This window comes from Channa argus, chromosome 8 (genome assembly GCF_033026475.1).
Source record: "Channa argus isolate prfri chromosome 8, Channa argus male v1.0, whole genome shotgun sequence".
NCBI lineage: Eukaryota > Metazoa > Chordata > Actinopteri > Anabantiformes > Channidae > Channa > Channa argus.
In genome coordinates, this window is record NC_090204.1 from 13902074 (window position 1) to 13924009 (window position 21936).

At 38.5% G+C, this 21936-nt stretch overlaps 2 protein-coding genes across 8 annotated transcripts in view; both read right to left on the reverse strand.

Annotated features, from left to right (window-relative positions):
• Positions 1-3510, reverse strand: part of LOC137131372 (arf-GAP with coiled-coil, ANK repeat and PH domain-containing protein 2-like) — a 49269-nt gene extending 45759 nt beyond the window's left edge. For 4 of the 7 annotated variants that reach the window (XR_010914992.1, XR_010914991.1, XR_010914990.1 and 1 more), the window contains exon 1: positions 3087-3510. Coding sequence is in view for 4 of the 7 variants with exons in the window: in XM_067512530.1 (XP_067368631.1) it covers positions 3087-3139 (53 nt within the window). In the remaining 3 variants the exon portion in view is untranslated. The remainder of the gene's footprint in view (positions 1-3086) is intronic. The other 3 variants (XM_067512532.1, XM_067512531.1, XM_067512533.1) reach the window with 1 other exon arrangement.
• Positions 3511-4162: 652 nt separating this feature from the next.
• ppp1r2 (protein phosphatase 1, regulatory (inhibitor) subunit 2) lies at positions 4163-21422 on the reverse strand. Its single transcript, XM_067513425.1, has 6 exons — positions 21055-21422; positions 13699-13806; positions 12728-12811; positions 11555-11652; positions 10072-10266; positions 4163-9347 (listed from the first exon to the last, which is right to left on the reverse strand). The coding sequence occupies exons 1-6, from the start codon at positions 21183-21185 to the stop codon at positions 9328-9330; spliced, it is 636 nt and encodes a 211-aa protein (XP_067369526.1). The 5' UTR covers positions 21186-21422; the 3' UTR covers positions 4163-9327.
• Positions 21423-21936: the final 514 nt, after the last annotated feature.

Below are 21936 nucleotides of genomic sequence, written 5' to 3' on the forward strand. Positions count from 1 at the left end.
AGACATTTTTCTGTTTACAGACAAAAAAAAATTAAATGGTTTATCAGTTAAATGGCTAAAACATGGTCGTATTTACCACAAGTTGAAGAGATTTTCAAGTTTTACTCAACAAAAAAATCCAAATTCTTTAATACCTCCTCTTGCCATTTTTGAGCTTTTGTGAAGCTATAAAAAAATGTTAACAAGTGGCTAAATGAGCCTACAGAGGTTGTCGAAAACATTAAATGTCATTATGTTGGACATAGAGACTCAACTACTCAGTAGCTTGCGTTTACTACCTTAGTGAGTTTATAACTTGTGATCACTAGCTAGACCAGGTCACTATAAGATGCTGGAATAACCAAACCTGATGAGCCATTAGAAAATAATGTAGGTATAACTACAAGTTAGTCATGTAAAGCTCAGTCAAGAACAATCTGTGCACAGACACAGTCCTCAGAGGGATGAAATAGGCTTTAAAAATAAATTAATCAACTTATACATTTAGTCTAATAACAATGGCTAGCTCCAACATCAACACACTTTTTCTTTGTTATTCATAAATAAATCAATGCACCCAAATAGTGAAAAAAAGTATTATCAAGTTAGTGGGAAAAGTCTAGCATTTTATATATGGACTGAAAGCCAGTGGTTAAAAGGTTCCTATTTCGACAAAACAATGTGTGTTCACCACCGTCTTCATCTGTGGTTTGGCTGAAGCAGTTTCTTTACTTTATTTGACAAGTTGCCTGCACTGGCTCAACGCTCTATCTTTGAGAGCAATCAGTCAGTACTGTATGATAATGGTGGGTGAAAAAGAATCTAGGTGGCATGTTGAAACTACAGCTGAAACAATTAGCTGATGAACTACTGATCAAAAAAGGCAATATAGTTAATTTCCTTTAAGTAATTTTTTCGAGCAAACTCAAATGGCAAATAGTCTTCCAGCTTCTCAACTGGCAGGATACTTTTCTTTATCCGATTTCAATCTAAACTGAATATCAATGTCATCATACTCAATATGGGTCTTTGATCAACTTTGTGCCATTTTATAGATCAGAAGATTTATGGAAAAAAAAAACATTTGTGGTCCTAGGTCTGTACAAATTACAATTTATTAGAGTAATATAGTAGTTACCCGTTCTGGTTTTCATCTCTAGTGTTGAACCTCAAGTAACACCTCAAATTCCAAAGCTCATCCTTTATTCAAAACCCCGAATTTACTAAAGGAAATGCTGCAGTTAAAAACAAATAAACCACTCGATACTGCTGCAAACAAGTTTCTAACATCTGTTCCTTGTTTTTGTGAGAGAGGATGTTACAGCAGCAGCATAGGGAGTGGGGGCTGACAGAGAAAGGAGGCACTTTCTTAAATCTCTGGAAAGACCAAATCGAGTGAGAGGGAAGTTGAGAACAAATATCCCATTTTACACAACTTTTAACCCCTAACAAAGTCGGGAAAAAAAAAAAAACGAGTTGCAAATGATGGCGTCAGAAGAGAGACTGCTGTTGGAAATACATCACGTGAACACTCACAACCTGACAAAACTGCTAAGGAGTTTGTTTAGGCTACGGAGTCGATCCAACAAGTGACATACATCCTACTTTTATTCATTCCATATTTGTGGATATGAGATGTAAAATGCATTACAGTACATATTGAGCCTGTTTAAGTGAAATGATCAACCACAACTATTTAATAATGCACTGATCAGGTAAACAAAACTGTGTGACCATTAATATTTCTTTACACTTTACATTCAACTCCATTAATATTTTTTGGACTGTTGATTGGACAAGATAGTGGAAATGGTGAGTAGAAAACAGGTAACAAACACACAACAATTTTTATATCATGCCAGACTTTAGTTTTATTCTCCAGTTCCAGGCAGTGCAATCAGAGAATTTCCTTTGCCATATAGTTTTAATCTAAATATTTTTCCATCTTCTGCAACATGATGTCTTTAAGGACAAAGTCATGAAGGGCATTTTTCATTTTAGACACTAAAGAAGAATGAAAATTATAAATCAGCAGATTAATCAAGAATGGAAATGATCATTTGCTTTAACTTAACTGCACAATACCAACAATTCAAAAAGTGGTAATATACAATCGCGGTTTTAAACAATTCTGCCATTTCATACTCCGAGGGACCATTTGAGTAATTCAGAGAATAATCGATAGTTTTGCCAAAAAAAAAAACACACAGATTACTTCTGCTGACCTGAGTCAACACTAGTAGGTGCAAAAATGACTATTTGTCCCCCCCCAACTCTCATATGTGATTATTGGGGGGGAAATCTAGCCCCCTTTCCTGTCAAAAGAATTACCAATAAGAATAAACACTATAATTCCAGTTAAGTAAAAAGCATTTAAAGCTTATGAGTTGATGGTTCAGGGAATAAATTGCTAAACAAAAAGGTAAAACTGTAAACATGGAATTTTGCACAATGGCACGTGAAGGCAACTGGCACAGACTGACTTCCTGCATTCATATTTAATATAGTTCCATCTTTACATAATTTATATACAGAAAACAGGCACTAGAACACCTTCCAGTGCATATACGCTCACTAATCTCTTCTTTATTAGGTAAGACAAGTTAAAGCTAAGTCGAATGCAGTCTAATACAACAATCTTGCAATAATCCTCATTCTTGGAGGTGGCAATGCTTGGATATTGTTAAAGAGATGATTCAACTATAGGGACATTTTTAAAAGATCTAGTTGTGCTGCTGTTGAACAGAGAGGTGTGTCTGTTATTTAGCTTAGCCTGTTTTTTATCAGTGAGGGGAAAATAACCAAAACTAGAAACACTTCATCAAAGCTTCACCAAAGTTAGATTTATTACAAGACTCTTATATTAGACTGCATTAGTTGCAGTTAGCTGGCCAGCCAGTGTATACAGGCTTACTAGTCTGATCAGTAAGTACATGTGCAGCGTCCCCAGCTTTCTTAAGAGACAAAAATAGAAAAGTAAAGCAAACTGTTGGCAGCTAGTTTTTGCTGATTAGCTCGGTCAGCAAGCGGCTAGCTGGATACCTTTCCCTGGGATAAATTATTACCTGCTAAAATGTTACAAATGAAACGTGGTGTTCAGGACTCACCTAAAACGTGGGGAGTCCTTCAAACATTCCTCGAAATCCACAGTTATCTTCATTTTTCCGCAGTGCGTAACCCCCGCAGACTTGTGCTCTCGTTGATTAAAGACAGTACTTCCAGGCTGAGTCGCTCTGGCTAATTAGCTTGTTTGCTAACGTCCCTGTAGCTCTGTCCGACCAGCGGGCTCCTCCACTCTGTCACTGCTCTGCTAGCCAGCTAGCCTCTGAGGCCAGCAGCTACGATTAAGAAGTAACACCAGCGCGACCATAGACGACGGTGTCTTGAATGTGCGGCTGCCCCCAAAATGCCACAAAACTGTTTGAAAGGCAGCGGTCAGAGCTGAAAACAAAGTGCGGTCCGTTGGCAGCTTAGGACACAGCAGCCAGTGGGAAAGCAGCTTTTCTTCAGTGCATATACTACACACTGACACAAAGATCGTCTATTCCGGGAGAAGAGGACTAAGCACACAACAGTTAGTCATTTAATGCTGACCAGCACTATACTTTGGTTAACTTATCTGTCAAATGACTATTTTCATTTTATAATACAGTTCCCAATGGTGGGACTTTGTACTATCCCAGAAGCGACTTATTAGCGTTTCCATTTTCTTCTAGCCTATTGCAGAGGCAAATATCACAATTACTCCACTACATTTGACACCTTTAGTTAGTGGTTACTTTTCAGATGTTGTTTATAATACAGGATGTAGTAGAACAATTATACGATTTTATTGATCCCCTATTACCCTGCAGTATATAAGATAATTCGAATTATAATTATTACATTCAAAACTCCGTTGTTAATGTCAACAACATCAAAGTAATGAACACAATAGTACATCAGTAATTATAATCTAATAATATGAAATGTGAAATGAGCCCTCCTGCATAAAAAAAACACTTTTACTTTTGGTAATATTAGTATGTTTTCAGTATTCAGTAGTATTTATTCTGATACTAAGCTGCATTATAAATATGTATATACTTTAGGTATGTTTGTTTAAGTAAGGCATAAACAAACTTCATTTCTTTACTATGGAAAAATGACAAAAGATATTCGGTGCTTGTTTTGTGTGTGTGTGTGTGTGTGTGTGTATTTTATGGGTATTTGAATAACAAACAGGCTCATGGACTTGAGTACTGAGAGAACCCCTGGGGCAGTGTCTACTTGTAAAGGGACTTCATGTTCATGTTTCTTTGTTTAGATGTTGTAAAGCTAAAAAAATAATACACAAATACATATGATACTATTTACATTTAGTCATTTAGCAGAAGCATTTATCCAAAGCCACTTACAAGTAGTGAGGTACAAGGCAAGCAAGAATCTAAGTCAAGGAGAAAACATCAAAGCAAAGTCCTAACTAAGTCAAGGAGAAAACATCAAAGTCCTATCAGAAAAGTGTGCACATTTCACGAGATTCAAAGTGTGAATCTTTTATTGTTTTTTTTTAATAGATTTAACACCAAACATAGACAAAAACACCTCAACTAAGATCCAAACCTACAGAAAATATAAGTATGTAGGTAATAGTGATCCATCTTCGTCTCTTACACCATCTTTGTGTTGGTTGTTTGGAGCTTCCTGATCAACTGGGTTTACTGTTGACGTTGCCTCATTTTCTCTCCTCGTGTTCTATACAGTAGAATTTATTCAACAAACACACCCCAAGTACAAACTGTACAAGTAGCAAAAGTTGAAATAATTGCCATTTGGTGGTAAAAACAACTTCCTTTAACATACATTAGACCAAACACACAGGATAATCCTCGCACGTACACAGCCACCAGCTTTATCCTATTAGAATTACCAGAAATCCACAGGAAAAGTGTGTGTGCTGTGTAACAGCGGCATCTGGTGGTAAAAAAAGACATTGTCATATCACATCGCTTAAAAGCTGAAATGCAACCATAAGAGGGCACACGCCAGTGTCTTCTTGTGTCAGTCTCAAGTCTGGATAAATGCGGAGGGTTGTCGGGAAGGGCATCCGGCGTAAAACACTTGCCAAATTAAACATGCGAATCATGACTGCCACACCGGAACTGTCGGGGCCCGCGTTAACAACGACCGCCACCGGTGCTGCTGACCTACAGGGTGCTGGTGAAAGTTTAGCTACTGTTAGTCGAAGGAGACGAGGAAGGCGTGTTTGTAGGCAGAGAAAGAAAAGGTGGACTGCATCTTGTGTCGGTAGGGGAGAGTGTGGCAAACTGCATTGTGTCTTCTTAGATTTAAAGAAAGCTTATGACAGGGTGCAGACAGATGAGCTGTGGTATTGTATGAGGAAGTCTGGAGTGGTAGAGAAGCACTGTATGTTAGAGTGGTACAGGACATGTATGAGAGCTGTAAGACCCTGGTGAGGTGTGCTGTTGGTGTGACAGAGGAGACAAGGTGGAGGTGGGTCTGCATCATGGGTCCCTTCTTGTTTGCTCTGGTGATGGACAGGCTGATAGATGAGGTTAGACAGGAATCTCCATGGACTATGATGTTTGCAGAGGACATTGTGATTTGTAGTGAGAGCAGGGAGCAGGTGTAGGAAAATTTAGAGAGTTGGAGGTCTGCTCTGGAAAACAGAGGAATCAAGCTTAGCCGCAGCAAGACAGAATACGTGTGTGTGAATGAGAGGGACCCAGGTTGAACAGTGAGGTTACAGGGAGCAGAGGTTAAGAAGGTGCAGGACTTTAAAGTACTTAGGGTCAATGGTTCAGAGCAACGGAGAGTGTGGAAAGAGGTGAAGAGGCAAATGCAAGCAGGTTGGAACGGGTGGAGAAAAGTGTCAGGTGTGTCGTGTGATAAAAGAGTTTCAGCGAGAATGAAAGGAAACGTGTTCAAGACGGTGGTGAGACCAGCGATGTTGTACATCTTAGAAACTGTGGCACTGAAGAAAAGACAGGAAGCAGAGCTGGAGGTAGCAGAGCTTAAGATGTTGAGGTTCTCTTTGGGAGTGACGAGGATGGACAGGATCAGGAATGAGGACATCAGAGGGACAGCTCATGTTAGATGTTTTGGAGATAAAGTCAGAGAGGCCAGATTGAGATGGTTTGGACATGTTCAGAGGAGACCCTGAATATATCAGTAGAAGCATGCTGATGTTGGAGCTGCCAGACAGGAGGTCTAGAGGAAAACCAAAGAGGAGATTTATGGATGTAGTGAGAGGACATGAAGTTAGTTGTTGTGAGTGAAGAGGATGCAGAGGATAGAGTTAGATGGAGGCACATGATTCAGAAAGCAGCCTAGTGGCTCAATGGGTGGAGTATCAGAATGGGATGCCAAAGTCTTCAGGATCAATTCCCAGCTCAGACACCTTGTTTGTCCTTGAGCAAGACTCTCTGGGTGCTGCCTCTGGCTGCCCACTGTTCCCTCTAGGGGGATGGGTTACAATTAATGAATTTCATTGTAATTGGCTAAACGATGACAAAGTTAATATTACTTAATAATAAGATTGACTTAAGTTATTGCGGTAAATTATAAGTCAATATAAATAACCTTATAATAACAAAGGTATGAAATATTCAGCTTTTAGGTTTGCAGTAAGGAAGATGAAATTAGAAGAAGAAATTAGGTCATAGCATCATTTTTTAATGATAGAAGACAAAAACAAAACATAATGCACACAATCCAATGATTAAGATCATGCAAACGAGAAATACAAAAAACATTTTTGAGACGGAGACACACACTGCAGATTCAAGGGACCGTTTTAACAGTCTTTCATCTTTAGAAAACAAACCAAACAGAGCAGAAGTGGTGCACAAAGAAAAGGCAAGACATGCGATAAAACTGGACAGAACAGTAACACTGAGCATAGCCTGTTCTTTTTACACAAATGTACATAAATACACAAGAGGCACATTTGACAGGTAACAATCACCTATGGTGTGATCTTGTCAGTCCTGTTTTTGGATGATCGTTCCTATTTTCTTAAATAAAAAGATCTTAACAAATCGTTTAAGCCTTTCTGAATGTGTCATTTTTGCAAGTTTAAAAATTTAGTGACCAAAATAGGAAAGACAACTGTGCTCTCAAAATCGGTATTTCCCGTTTCTCAATTACAGTATGGTAGCTCACCCTACCGAGTTCTTGTTGGTTGGTGGAAATGACTAAAAGAGTTTCTTTCACCTCTAAAGTGGAGAGAAATCACCAAATTCCACCATGAAAGTACAAGATGATGAAACTGCAAAGGGATGTTTGCAGAAATCATACCGTTGGTCTATAACCTTTTGGATTTTCATGACACAGAGCTCAGCACTTCCAATCACAGGGAGGATTTAAAGGGTCAGAAACATCTAGAGATCACAAAAACAAAGGGTGCCTACACACGTTTCTCTTAAGGTATTTAGTTCCTCATTGAGGAGTGAAGTTGTACATTGTGTAGCAGAGGACAAGTCTCCACAAATTTAACACTGACTTCACCTTTGCTATTTAATGTTTTTCCACTGCAATACTCTGTCAAAGCCACCATTTTAAAGACTTAGTAGTAACTTTGTAGGAACTGCAAACTTTACAAAAATCCTTGAATATCATCAAACAAGGCTTACAACACCCCAATTATCTTCTTAAACTAAAGTCAGCAGCATCTATAACAACGCTTTACTTTGATGTTCCAGACACACTTAAGTAGATCAGCTGTTAAAATAAGCAGCATCTTTTGTAAGTCAGGTGAGCAATTAAACACAAGACTAGACGATTGTACATTTCTCACAAGGAATTACTCAAATTCTGATAAAGCTTGTGTGATGAGAATTTGAACACACAAATTATCTAGGCAAGAGCATAGTGAGCGCTGGTTTCTTGTTTGTCAGATCTACATAAGAGCCTTGTGCTTAAAGCTGTCATTTGTTAAGCATGGGAGTCTGGTGTGTGCGTTGTTTCTTTTTTAAATAAGTTGTAGTGATGTTTATCAGTAGCACGTGCGATACCTCAAATGAAGGACTTCAGTATTGTCCCACCAAGCAACTAAAAACAAATTAAGTGCCAATATAATTAACCAGGAATAACATGTTCTTAATACATTGCTTTTATCACAAAATAACCTCAAGTGCAGGAGCAAAAGATGCAAAGAAAGATTAAATACCAAGTTTTCAATGAATACGAAAAAAGTGGATCCACTGAAAGTGCGTGCCAAATTATCAGCATTTCAATTTAGAAAAACATGTATACATGTTTGTAAAATGACCAGAATTTGAAAGATGTGTGTTTTTGCATGTAAAGACAAAAAGTCAATGAGTAAAAGTGAAGCAAAGTCAGCAAAATGCTCATGTAGCACTTACAGTAAATGTACTTAGTCTTAAGCAAAAAGCCATTAAAGCATTGCAGTGACACACTTTATCCACGTCTCAATGATTTGTATAGTTAGTTGTTAAATTTTGATATATATATATATATTTTTTAATATGACCATTAAATTGTGAAAGCCAAGTTGTAAGTACTGTGCAAATCCTAAATTATTACTTCAACACTATGCTAATATGAAGGGAAATAGGTCTGATGGCACAGCATTACCAGTTTAGTCGTGTAATTGTTTATTAACAATTCAATTGGGATACTGTTACACCTGAAAGTAAAAAAAAAAAATCTAAACTGATCATAATTTTATCCAACTTTTATCTTATAGAAACTAAAGGTGGAAAGGGAATGCAACAGAGTTGTAGGGACGCAAAGCAAAGCAAAAACAAAAGCCATCTGAAGTCCTCTCGGTGTAGGCATTTCCATCATGTATCATGCCTGTGTTGGGGCCATGGGGTTTCCCCTGGCTTACTCCAGGGCTGACATACTGGCTCTGTGGTCTGCAGGTGGGGACTGGCATGGTCAGATGGGAATCCTGGTTATCTGACAGTGTTGTTGTTTTTTTGTTGTTGTTTGTCTGTTTTCTTTTTGTTTTTTTTTGTTTTTTTTTAAAAAAGGCCTTGATCCTCTGTTCAGGGTCAGAACTACATATTCTTCAATGCAGAAGTGGGAAGGAAATTCTTGGCAATGGGAAAGTGAGGGGCAGAGAACAACAGTCTTCACATGAGGGCTGTACTTCTATAAGATAAGAGCTAAAACCAGTGTGTCTGAAGGTTATATTGCACAGTTTCAAGATTTAAAAGAGAGAGGCAGGTGACCAGGAGGATATTGGCTGTTGAGGGTTGTTATATAGATGGTGAAGCAGTTTCTGCTGTTTGGCCCAGCATTGAAACACAGAGCTCAGTGTCAGTGTCTGTCTGGAACTTGAGCCAACACACGGGGATGAAAATGGGAGAGACGCCTCATCTATGAATCCAGAGAATCAGCTGGAGAACATAAGAGACAAAAATGCAGACATTACATTAGAAAATGGATTTCTTCCTCTGAGTTCTGTTGTTTTTTGTACTTCGAAGCTGGTATTCGTGACTAAAATTGGCTACAACAGGTCTATGGGGGAACAAAACTCCTCTATAATACAATCACGCTGTATTAGGTTTATTTTTGCCATCTAGTTATTTGCACTTATTTCAAGACACAACATCATCAACTTTTGCTCATACAAGCTATTTTTTTTTTAGAGCATATGTACCATTCTCAAGTAATTGTCCATTTTAAGGTTTCACAATGGGGTCATTTACAGATGCTAGCTTCACAGATGCCAACCTAGACAAGTAGACATATCTATAGCAGGTTATTTTTTAGATTGGCTTCAGCAAAGATCACAGTACTTAATAAAAAACAGTATGTGATAACAAAACCAAAAAAAACGCAGATGTGCAAGGGCTTTGAAAATGCTTCAATTCAAACACCAGGACCTGCTCCAGATGCACAACGGTGTGAGTAACTTAACCATGAGGCACCGTAAACACTGCTAGCAGGTTAATTTAATGTCTAAACCGACGGCACACATTAGTGCACAAAACCTGTTAGTTCTGTTCAGTTCAGTAACATATTACAGCAGCACTTCTTTTCATACACTTAAAAACTTGAACTAAAATTTTCAAATTTTTAACCTAGATATGTACAGGGACACACACTTCCTCTTTTTACCTTCCTGTGGCGGGTCAACATTGATCTCTTCTGTCTCCTCCGTGTCCTCCCTCAGCTCTTCTGTGTCATCCCTCATCTCTTCGTCTACATCTTCATCATCTTCTAGTTCACTGGCGATGAGTTGCCGGGCCAGCTTGATGTTAAGGCCCTCGTTGTAGTGCATCTTCCTCATCATCTGAAAATGCTTCTTTTTGGCTGAAGGGAAAGATCATAGTTGAAATTACCTTGATTTTTCAAAACTGGGTGCACAGAATTTATGGCGATAATTTTACTGCACCTGCACTGCAACTTTAGTGCTAAAACATCATTATCCATTAAAAGGCTGCTAAACACACAGTTTTACATTCCCACAAACTGTATGTGAGGTAACAGTACATAATGAATACTGTATGCCTATGTGAATGAGTGAGATTAAAAGGTATGTTCAAGTAGCAATAACGTTTCAGATTTTTCTAAAACAATAAACATTTAGGACAGTCTAACACTGTAGTCCAGTTTTTCTAACCCCAAATAAAATTCAGTGCAGGAGCAAGAGCTTTGTATTGTCATGTTTATGATGGTAACAGTGTTAAATTACTATGAATATGAAGAACACAACTGACTTCATATAAAGATGCATAAAAATTGCAAAAACATTATATACTTAAGATTGTAAATCGCCTTTTTAAAACAGCATTAGTTTTTTTTATTTGCATGTATAGTATAGTTGACCAGCACCTGCCCTTATTTAAGTCTTTTCCATTGGACAGACAATAAAACCTTTGCTATCTTGCTGTCTACTATTTTAAATATTCTACCAATAAGCTAGTTTTTCTTTCAATATTTGACTTGAAATGAACTTGAGCGTTTTACAGAATGTGTCTTGTGTTGACTCCACAAACTAACTAAAAAATGACATAAATTATTAACATTCCTACATTCTCTCCCATTAGCAAAACAAAATTAGTACATCTTCATCTGCAGCTCTAAAATGGATGTTAAAACTTTCCTATAGGCAGCAGAGGCTGTGTCAAAAACTGCTAAAAGCTGCAGTTCTGCAGCTGGATCTTATCGATCAGCTCTGCACTTTCCAGAATGTACTCTTGCATTTTACATGCATAGGTCAGATATAAACATGAAACAAAATGCAAATATGGAAACTCTGCTATGCAGCTCCACAGGCCACTCTGCATTTGAAAGATGTCTGAGATGCATGCACAATAAGGCAAAGTCAGAAAACGGCCAAAAGCACTGACAATCACTGTTTGTCTTGAGGGAAGACAGCAAAAGGTCAAAAGCACAAATGACATTTCAGCCCTTTCCCATACTGATACGTCTTCACCAGCACTTCACTTGGAGTGTCATTTTGTCACAATTTGTCAAGTGTATTAGGAATTATCTGACGAAATTTGGAATACATTTGCCAATATCTGTAAAACAAACCACAGATGTAGATATATACCTCCTGTTTATGGCTCATTGTAAAAATTAAACTTGTGATTACCTTGTTCTTCAGGTGTCAGCTCTTCTTCCTCCTCCTCCTCACTGCTCTCCTCTTCTTCCTTCATGAAGCGAGGCTCTGAGCCCTCTGCTGCCTCTAGTCTTAAAATAAGACAGAACCAGACAGAAAACAATAAGAACCACGTACAATTTGAATTATTTTTAGAGCATTTCCCATTTTTCCTTTCCTTTGTTTGACCAAGTTAAATGAGGACATGGCAGAACAAAACCATGAGAGGACAGAAATCAATAGTTCCCGATTGATGTAACTGCAGAGAAATTTAAAACAACTTCTAAAATGGCTTCCTGTAGAGATGCAGAGACATGCGAGCAACACTGATAAAGAGACATTACGGGCAGGAAAGAGTGGGAGCTACCATGTCCACCTCTCAAACTCACAGAGCTATAGGAGCAAAGGACAAAATGGATAATGATTTGCAACTCGATGAACAATTGTGAATCAATGAACCTGACCCAGGGAAGTTGTCATTTACTGTACTGCGGCTCTTCAACATACAGGCCTGATTCAAACAGAAAGAAAATTCAGATTCCCCTTCAGTTTCTAAAACATACCAACAGTTGCTTAAGATATACAATGTGGACAAGGACATAGTCAGATGCAGGAAAGAAGACAAAGAGAGAGTAATGCAGTTAATTAGGTAAAAGGTAAATAAAGCATAGTTGCACAAGTGATGGGTAAGAAGAGAACCAGAGAAAAGAGCAGCTTTTGTATATAGTAAAAACAAGGCAAATCAATAGAAGTAAACAGGCCAGTATAACCTGGCCGGTATGACTATCTAAGACTTTCCTCACATTGCTCTGCCTCTGGAATTAAAGGCTGATTGGAAACACCCATAGAAGTTTGGGAGTGAGCGTGTAAATCTCAAAGCACAAATGTCTGTCTGGAGTTTCCCACTGGATATTCGGCAACTGTACACTGCAACCCAGGCTACCTGCTGATACTGACCTCTCTTCTGCTATCAAGGTGTGCAATAAAAAGTGTTGTTCCTATACAATGGTTAACATAACAAGTAGAAAAGATGTGGCTTTTTTTTCTCCAAAACAGAAGGTTATAACAGTGACCAAACGAATCACTCCTCTTGCTTGTTTTCTCCCCCTCTCTCCAAAAGGCTCGATTCTTTTTCCCCTCTACATACTTGTATATATCAATTCTTACTTTGATGCCAGGTCATCAACAGCAAGCCCACCGTGGCTGTCCGAGTCACTCAGTGCAGCCTCATCATCATCGTCCCCAACCATTCTGAAAGACAGAAGTTAACTGAATAAACACAAGCAAGAAGTTTAACAAGTGAGGGAGGACTTGAAATGGAAAGGAAAGGAAATGTGGGTAGAAAGTTGACAGGAGATAAATTAAAAAAAAAAAAAAGTCTTTTACGTGGCGAGCTTCCCTACAGCACCCCGACATACTACATTATAAACTTGCTGAGACACTCCTGTGATGCACATGCACATAACGCACATACCTAACTGCCCTACACTGACTGTACTTACATGCACTTAAGGAACCACGGTACTCAGAGGAGATCTTTGTATAAATGCAGCAGCAGAGTAATCTGATTTCTGCTCCACCTCTGACTTATTTTGGAACCCTGGCGCACAAAGTTTATCTGTATAGCAACAGAAAACACTGCTTTCGGCCTTTTTTGTGTATTTCTGTGAAGCAAGGAAAAAAAGTCATGGACAAAAAGGGGAGACATGATCCAAAATGGCAACTGTCTGATTGACTTATTTAGACTTCTGTGAGGGACTTTGTGTTAGTTAAAATTTCTGTCATAATTTAGGCAGGCTTTGTTTTAAAAATGAGGCGGCATCATCCCGTTAATGATCTCTCCTTTCATTCAGCTGAATGTTCCCATCTGTAGCCTTTTGTTACACACATGCAGAGTTAGAGAAAGCAGATTAAAACCTGGATACGCGTATACAGAGCTTGGAAATCAAGAGTTCTGACAGGAATCTACCTGTGGAAACCAGGTCCCTATTCCCCTTCCCAGAGGTATACATTTTTACAAGCCCCTGTTAATTGAAGTAAGAAAATAACACCTAAATTCGAATATTTTCAAACAGGATTCAAAATAAAACTGTGTTGTCAACAGGAACTAAAGGCAAACTTATCCTGAAGCCTCTGACCTGTTGTAAGGTGTACTGGGTTCATCTATCTTCATCAGGCCATAGTCTTTGTCAGGTGGATGGTATGTGGCCAGAATGTTCATCTCATCCCATTTCTGGGATTTCTTCCTGTAAATGAATCAAAGAAAAACAGTGATAATAAATGAGACACTTGATATGGACCACTGTGCACCCCACCAACACACCCCATTTCTCCAGGGAGAACCAGATTTAATCTAGGACTGAAGATGCCCCAGTTTTCACTCACACTGCATTATTTTGGGAATACACAGACAAAAAAGCCTCGAAATGTCATCAACATCAATTAGACTTTCAGGAAGTGAATGAATAAGCGCTGAGGCTGATCGGGTGTGAGAGAAGGTCAAAAGTTACAGAACAGTGTCGTTTAATATAATCATTTTTTGCACAAGTTGCAAGACACTGAACTCCTAACAGCCCATTCCCATCCCCAGCTGTGCAGTGCCGGTCCAAGCCCGGTAGAAATTGGGGAGGGTTGCATCAGGAATGGCATCCGGCGTTAAAAACTGTGCCAAATCAACATGCCGACAATGAACCACTGTGGCGACCCTGAACTCACCGGATAAGCCGAAAGGACCAAAAAAAATAATAATTATAATTTTTGCACAAGTTGCTTTTTGTTCCACTTCCTCACAAAACACCTGTTCCTAATCTCCCAGATGGTTTCATTCTCTTCTAGGGAATAAGGCTGTCACCTCTCCATGCTCAGAACACAATTACACTAATCCTGGCTGACCTTTATAAGCCTCAGAGGAAATGAACAGAAACAAAGACTAAATCAGCACTGAATGAGAAACTTAGCTCTAGAGAATGATGACAACACCTGTCACTGGGAGTTCAGAGAAGTGGAAATATTTTTTTTATTTATTTAGTGTATCAGTAAACTTAAAGACAAAATGAATCTTATTTTTACAATCCTTTTTTATTATTTTGCATTTAACATCTTTCTGAACTTTCCTGTTTCTTTAAAATTATTTTAACTTTAACATTTGCTTTCTCGTTTACATTATCATTTCAAGCTATAAATCCAGTAAGTTATCTGAGTGGGGTTAAACTGCCTTTGGGATGCCTAATGTCATGGAACAAAAGGTCAGGTATCATGGGAGACTGCCAGGAGGTGGGAGACACAGAGAGAGATGCCTAATCTGCTGCGTGCTGCTACAAGCTGCAAAGCTCCTCTTTACCTCATCCTCAAAAAAACCTTACTGGGAAAGTAACATTTACACAATTTTTTTTTCTATTGAGTCGAAAGGTTTTGTAAACACAGAGTTCCTAAAGGTTCTCTCCATGCATCAGTTCAATTCAGAATGACATCTAAAACTGAAATTGTTTTAAAAGATTTTCAGCAAGACATACACATTAGATAAAATAAAACGGCACTAATATTCTATGAGCAGCTGACCTGCTTAGATGCCGCAAAATGGCCTAGTGGCGCGAGTACCTATTGTAAGCAGACAGGCACACAGGCAAGAGTTGCTACTAAAATGTCCTTGACCAATGTACTGAACATACAAACTCATTCCATAAACATAGCATCATTGTTAAATGTGTTTGTGCTACTGCAAAATTAGAAAGCCAAAAGACAGAACAAATCTCTTCAAATACTACATATAATAATCCTGTAAATCTTTTTATCTGTATCTGGATCCTAAGCTGCATCAAAATACACACAGTGATGAATTTTGTTTTTTGCCATATCTAAAACCAGTATATGGAAACAAGAATCTTTTTCATATCACGCTTCAGGACCAAGGAGACAGGAACATCTTTGGACGAGGTAACAACTTAATCTTAAAAAAAACAAATTACATTGACCGCAGTTAATGGTGAAAAGAACTTCCAAGGGAGGGGAGTTATTTTTACAGGCACTGTATATAACACATACATGCAACCAATCAAGTTCTATTTCCACCAAAACCCTCAAATCCACTTAGCTCTGTTTACTAATTCAGAGCAGATCATCACAAAAACTGTAATACAATGATACACCTGCCTGTCAGAAGAAAAAAAAATAGACAGCATCAATTACTAGCACACACTAAATATAGAGCTGTATCTCTTATGTGATGATGAATATCTCTCAAGGATGGTCAACAGCTGGCGACAAAACGCTTCAGGAAAACTCATTAAATAGAGTGAGTCATCAATGCGAGTTGAGCTGTGCTATCAGGTAGCATAGTCAGAAGAAAGAGGGGAAAGGTCCCGAGTTCTTCATTCCACACCAAACCACTAACAACAGCAGCAGCAGACCGTTGTTTCACAGTGAGGACAGTATCCAGCTTAAAGTGCCACACTGGGTCCGGTTTGTCCCTTTTCTGGACAAAGCAAAACATCTGCATTATTAAATATTCTATTAAATCAAATATTCTAATAGAAGTTTAACTTTACAGATTTTTATTTGAAGCTTTTCTATTTTTTGTATACACTTAACTCGAGTGCAAATCTGTGCTCTCTCTGTTTCTCGGTCAATTCAGCTGTTGCACAGTAAAAGATACACAGAGTCTGATAGATGGCCAACTGGATTTAAGGATAAAAAAAAAAAAAAAAAAAAAAAAAAAAGTTTAGTCCCTGTCATGTGTCCACACTTTTTAGAAAAAAGTAACGAGGAGGGATTACACTGGCCATATCAGAGGCTCGGATGTGAGGAGCAGAAACAGAATGTCTTCTAGAAAATTTGCAGTGGATTATCACTGTTAAAGCTGACATAATGAGTGTTGGGTAAAGTGAATCTAAACCGTAATCCAAACGGCAAAAGGACAGCAGCTACAACAATTTATATGAAAGGCTAAATGTTTTATTTCATTTTAACAAAATTAAACTATTATAACACTAGATTTAATACTAGTCACTGGACCAAGAGTAAGAGATGTCAGAGAGGGAGAAATTCAAGTAGTTTTATTTAGTCAGTAATGTCTTGTCTTCAAGCAGTTATTGGTCTATGGTTATTGGTCTGGTTATTGGATTGGAGACCGGTTGGTTTTGTTTTTATCAGTCCCAGATGGTTCTCATCCAAACGGAAAATATTAAAATTGTCTGTACCCACATTCCAACAGGCGTGCACACAGAAGGAAGGATGGTCCTGAGTGGCAATTTACTGTTCACTTTATGGCAAGTCGGAGATTCAACGCCTGACAGTCACCGAGTCAGGGTGAGGCTCTGCGACAGTGGAGGAGAGATTGAGTTTCATGGAGGCATCAATGAATTATATATGACTGGGTGTGAAGCTCATACATCACTGTTAACTAAATAATATTGGTTGAATGAAAGGATAACGAACTCTAACGGGGTATGCTCCATCTAGTATCCTCTGAACTTTACATCTTTGGAGATGACAGTAATAGAAATCTAAGGAGGAAATTTTGATTGTTAAAACACAGGCAGGTGGAAGACCAAACAAATGATGGGTGGAGAGTCAGGATATGCCCTGGGTGCTATGTAATGAACAAGGCAGACAATGTGATATGTTCCAATATGAACAAATGAAGAAACTTGTGGGGTCAAACTCAACATAAGCACTGCTGACCTGACCTTTGTTAAGATGCATAGTGCCCGAGTGGTCAACAGCTGCCAAATGACAATGACGACAATTAGTAGTAGTAGTATTCTGGATAAGATCAGAGTTATTGACATGGAGCTTATGATAATGCCATTATTGTCAGCAATGACAGTGTGTGTGTTTGCCTTAGACACAGAGCCGGTAGTGGTAACATGAATGGTAGAGCACAGTCAGACCTTTTTCTTCTCATCTTTGTGGATTTGTTGCTTAGCTGCACAAGGGATTGTTTCAGAAATCTCCTCCTCCATTCAAAGAGAGAATATTTTCATATCAAGACAGAAAAAGCTTGATTCAAGGCTGTGAATTGAATTCACTAACAACTGCCATTCTTCAATGGCCTAATTTCTAAAACTGCAGCTGAGAGAGAACTGTTGCTATGATCTACACCCCGCTGGAAAGGAGGGGGCTGGAGTCCACACGGTCAACATTAAATTTTAAACTACTCGAGAATGCTTATTTAATATCCACATAACTAGTAGGACTTGTGGAGACTCGTGGAGACTCATGAACTTTATAAAATTTATTTAATATTAATATAAAGACAACAAGCTTTAACATGCATGTTTGTCTACATGAAGAAAAGCGTAGAAGATTAGGCATGGTCATCTACATTTATTTTCAAATGCTTCCTAACTTCCTAAATGCAAATTGTTAGAAGAATAAACAATAACTTTACTGAATGAACAAACTGAGGATCCTGCCCAAATCAACAGATTCTCCATCTAGCACCAAAGATTTAGCATCATTTGGCAGGTGGGTGGTGTTAGTTCGTAAGCCTTACAGAAAATCTGAGAAATTTAAACTAATTTAAAGCCTTAAAAAAAAAAGCCTCACATGTTTGTGTATTTATTTTCTAGACTTAATCCTATTCCAGTATTTTAAGCACATTTTCTTGCCAATATGTTTTAAGTAAAGCTTTCTTTTTTATATAACTTACTGCTGTTTATAAGAAGGCTGGTAAATGTGGTTTGGAATGAGACACCTGCTCAAAAAGACAAAAATAAGGCTCAAACCTTGTATGCATTTGACCCATGGATGCATTATGAAAACATTGGCACCCACTCATTAGCATCAAAGTCACCCAGTGACACACTGGATTACAGTGTCATGCTTCCACATTTTTAGGTCTTACTGAGTCCATTAACCTTTCTCCCATTACGCCTCTCGGCTCCCCAAACACATTAATACATTTGTTTTTAAAAATCTTATGGCCCCTCTAGATTTTACATTCGTGACAACGAGTCCGTTCATGGGGTTCCTTCATTTAGCAGCGCAGTAAGTTATGAGTTATTTTGCATTCCACAGTTTTAACCTTTCAGTGTCATGCTGTTGCTGCTTTATAGTTTAGTTAACTTATCAGTAAATCCACAGCTGCTAACCTTTATCTACACTCCACCTTAGAGTACTATTACTGCTTTATTCAATCATGATTCAGTATTTATAAAACATACGGTATAAAGAATTTTTCTACCTCGCTGGTGCCTGCACCCCAAGTCAAATTCCTTTTAGTGTTTAGGGATTTTATCCATAGAGATACAGAATTGTCAAAACACTCATGGTAACATAGACAACACATTAAAAATGGCGGCCCTACCTACTGTATAATAATTGTGAGGATGCTATGATGAACAACTTATGGTAATAAAGTCAAACTACCAACCAATGCCATCTTTGACTACAACTCAATTCCTGTGGCCCCTTTAGCAATGATTCTCTTTGAAAAAATGCTTTTTGGGTCATTGGCAGCATGTGATCAACACATAAATTGCATGAAAATGGCTTGGACGTGTCAAAATTGCTTCACTACTCAACATGAATCCCGGTGGCTAGATTTGTCTGTGGGAGAACTAAAATGACTTGACGGGGGCTGGTGATTCAGTGTGTTATATTTTGTTGCCACAGCAAAGCTTTCAGTGTGAATGATATCAATGCAAAGGAGAGGGCAAGCTGCCAGAGAGAAAACAAGAATTTTAACTCTTGTCAACATGACCCTTAGGCTGCACATTTATTTCAAACAGAACAGCTGATGTAGCAGTTCACGATGAGTTTTCACAATCTACATATCATTACAGAGTCTAATCAGTCTCTTAAACTTTGAGAGTGCTGGCACAGTTCTTTTACCCTGCAATTCTCTTGACCTCATCTTAGATGTCCCCCTCTCCAGTGAACATTCTAGATATTTCTGTCCGGTGTCCTGTACTGCGAGTGGCTGAAAGAGCCAAACTGTGACCTTGGCCAGCAACAGGGTGTATGCAACACTGAGAGATGTTAAATGCATCCAAAACATGGCTAGGACAAAGGGGATATGGGATGTGTCCAGGAAGCAGAGGATTTGACAGGCTGTTAAACATTCACCTTTATAATGATAAAGGTGAATGTTTAACAGCAGTCTTATAAGATTATTATAGATAAGCTATAGTAGAAGTGGTTCTGATAGTATCATATCCAACGTTTTCCGATTATAGATTTAGAAATTGTTTTTGTTTTGTTTTATCACAGATTCCTGCCTCTTTTAACCAAAACAAAAGGGAGAACTCTGGGTATATTCTGCTTCCACTGTTTTGGACTGATTTTTACCAAGACACTGACCCAAGTCAATCTCTGTCAGGTGCTAAGAGCAATAATGAGTGTACCTTTTTTTGCTCAAATATTAATCATTAGATTTAATAAACTAACATATGTAATCACCACAATGCAACCTTTACCAGACAATGTACAGTTTGACAATTTAGGCTATTTTTTTTTTTTGTAGTTGTTTTTTTCGTCCTCTAGGCTTATCCCGTCCATTCAGGGTCGCCACAGCGTATCATTAGTCCGCATGTTGATTTGGCACAGTTTTTACCCCGGATGCCCTTCCTGACCCAACCCTCCCTAATTTCTACCAGGCTTGGGACCGCCACTGTGCAGCTGTGGATGGGCTTTTGGAGATTCAGTGTCTTGCCCAGGGACAGTTTCACATGTAGAGCGGCCCGGGCCGCAAACCTCCGACCCTATGGTCAGTAGGCAGCCACTCTACCACCTACACCACTTTTAATCATATGACAAGAGACATATCAGTTTGGATTCTATAAAGCTGTGTTTGTAGTGTCAGTCTTCCCCCTCCTCAGTATGCATATTAATGAAATGTACTGTAACTAACATTCAGAATGTGCAAAACGGGGTGTGAGGTGTTAATAATTTATTAACATGCCTCTGGGTGATTAAAACTTGCTGACAACTAGAAGGTAAACTATTACATTAAGCTAACGACAGTGTAAGCTAGTGTAATGTCACATGAGGACATGATATTTAGGGGTAGGGTAACACTTTGCATAGTTTAATTCATTATACCGGTATTTTCTACTTGTACATAAGAAGACCTGTTTTAATGTTAGTTAATTTGCCCTTATATGGTCAGGGGTGTCACTGTTTAACCATCAACATCTAGGATAAAAATGACGGTAATAGTTTAATGGTCATCTGTCTCTAACGTTAACTAACACCAACTTCGGGGTATTTGTTAACAACTGTTACGAAAACTCTACTTGCTGTGATGACATTTTTTGGCTAACGCCTAAGCTAACTTGACAAGCGGCTTGTAGCTCCTGCTTAAAAACATCCAAAATCTTAGCAGAAGCCTTGGAATCCAATGGGAATCCAAATTATTGCATACAGCGAGCACAAACTGTTTTTTGACGTTACAGCCAGACAGTCTACGTTACAGTGAGGTTGACCGAGGAAGTAACGTGAGAGAAGCGAACAAGTGTTTAGCTAGCCACCCTACATGTACGCAGGAAACTTACTGTTGGTCTTCTACAGAGAGTCCAGGTGCTTGTTCAGGAATCTCCCCTGTTACATCTTCGGGCAGCGATTTGATGTTTGTCCCGATGCTCTTATTTTTTAGGATGCCTTTTATCGGTCGGGGAGCTGCCATTCCCACACGCAGACTGTCGGACCGGCTAGCTGGCTCAACCGTTTCTTTCAACTGATTTATCTGCTTCTTCGATTCAGTTAGTTAGACAAATAAGACCGGTTCAGATTTAAATATGCCCCCGTCATAACTCAATTCTCTCCAATAAACGCAAAAGGTAACCTAGGCGGGATCCGACATGCGCTGGTAACTTAGCATGTCTGCTCTCCGGTTCTTCACTGACTGGCGGGGCAACAAAACCAAGCGTCGCGATATTTCTACAACGCGATTTCATAAATAACTTACAAAGGCGGTTTGTCAACAATAATAATAAGACGAAAAAGAATAACATATGTAAACATAACGGGGGGGTCAATACATTATTAAAATATTCAAATCAGTATTATTGTAGTATATAAGATTCTGTGTGGTAGGTAAGGATTATGTGCATGTGTGTATGTGTGCAGTGTTAAACAAAGTGTTTAAAGAAGCATAATATAGATGGGTGTAACAACACTTTACAATATGTAAAGTATATCTAAATGTATCTTTCACATATACAAAAATTGATTAAATTAACATTATGAATAAAAACCATGCTTGTGTCCTTATTTGTGTTATTTGATTGTGTTATTTTAACTAAACATTGTTCAAAGAAGGTAGAACATATCAGAATACAAATTGCTTGTTTTGGATAACAGACATCCATTTTGTGTTTGCATATAATCTTAAATATTATCCCCTCCACCCCCTACCCCTAAGGATACATGACCAC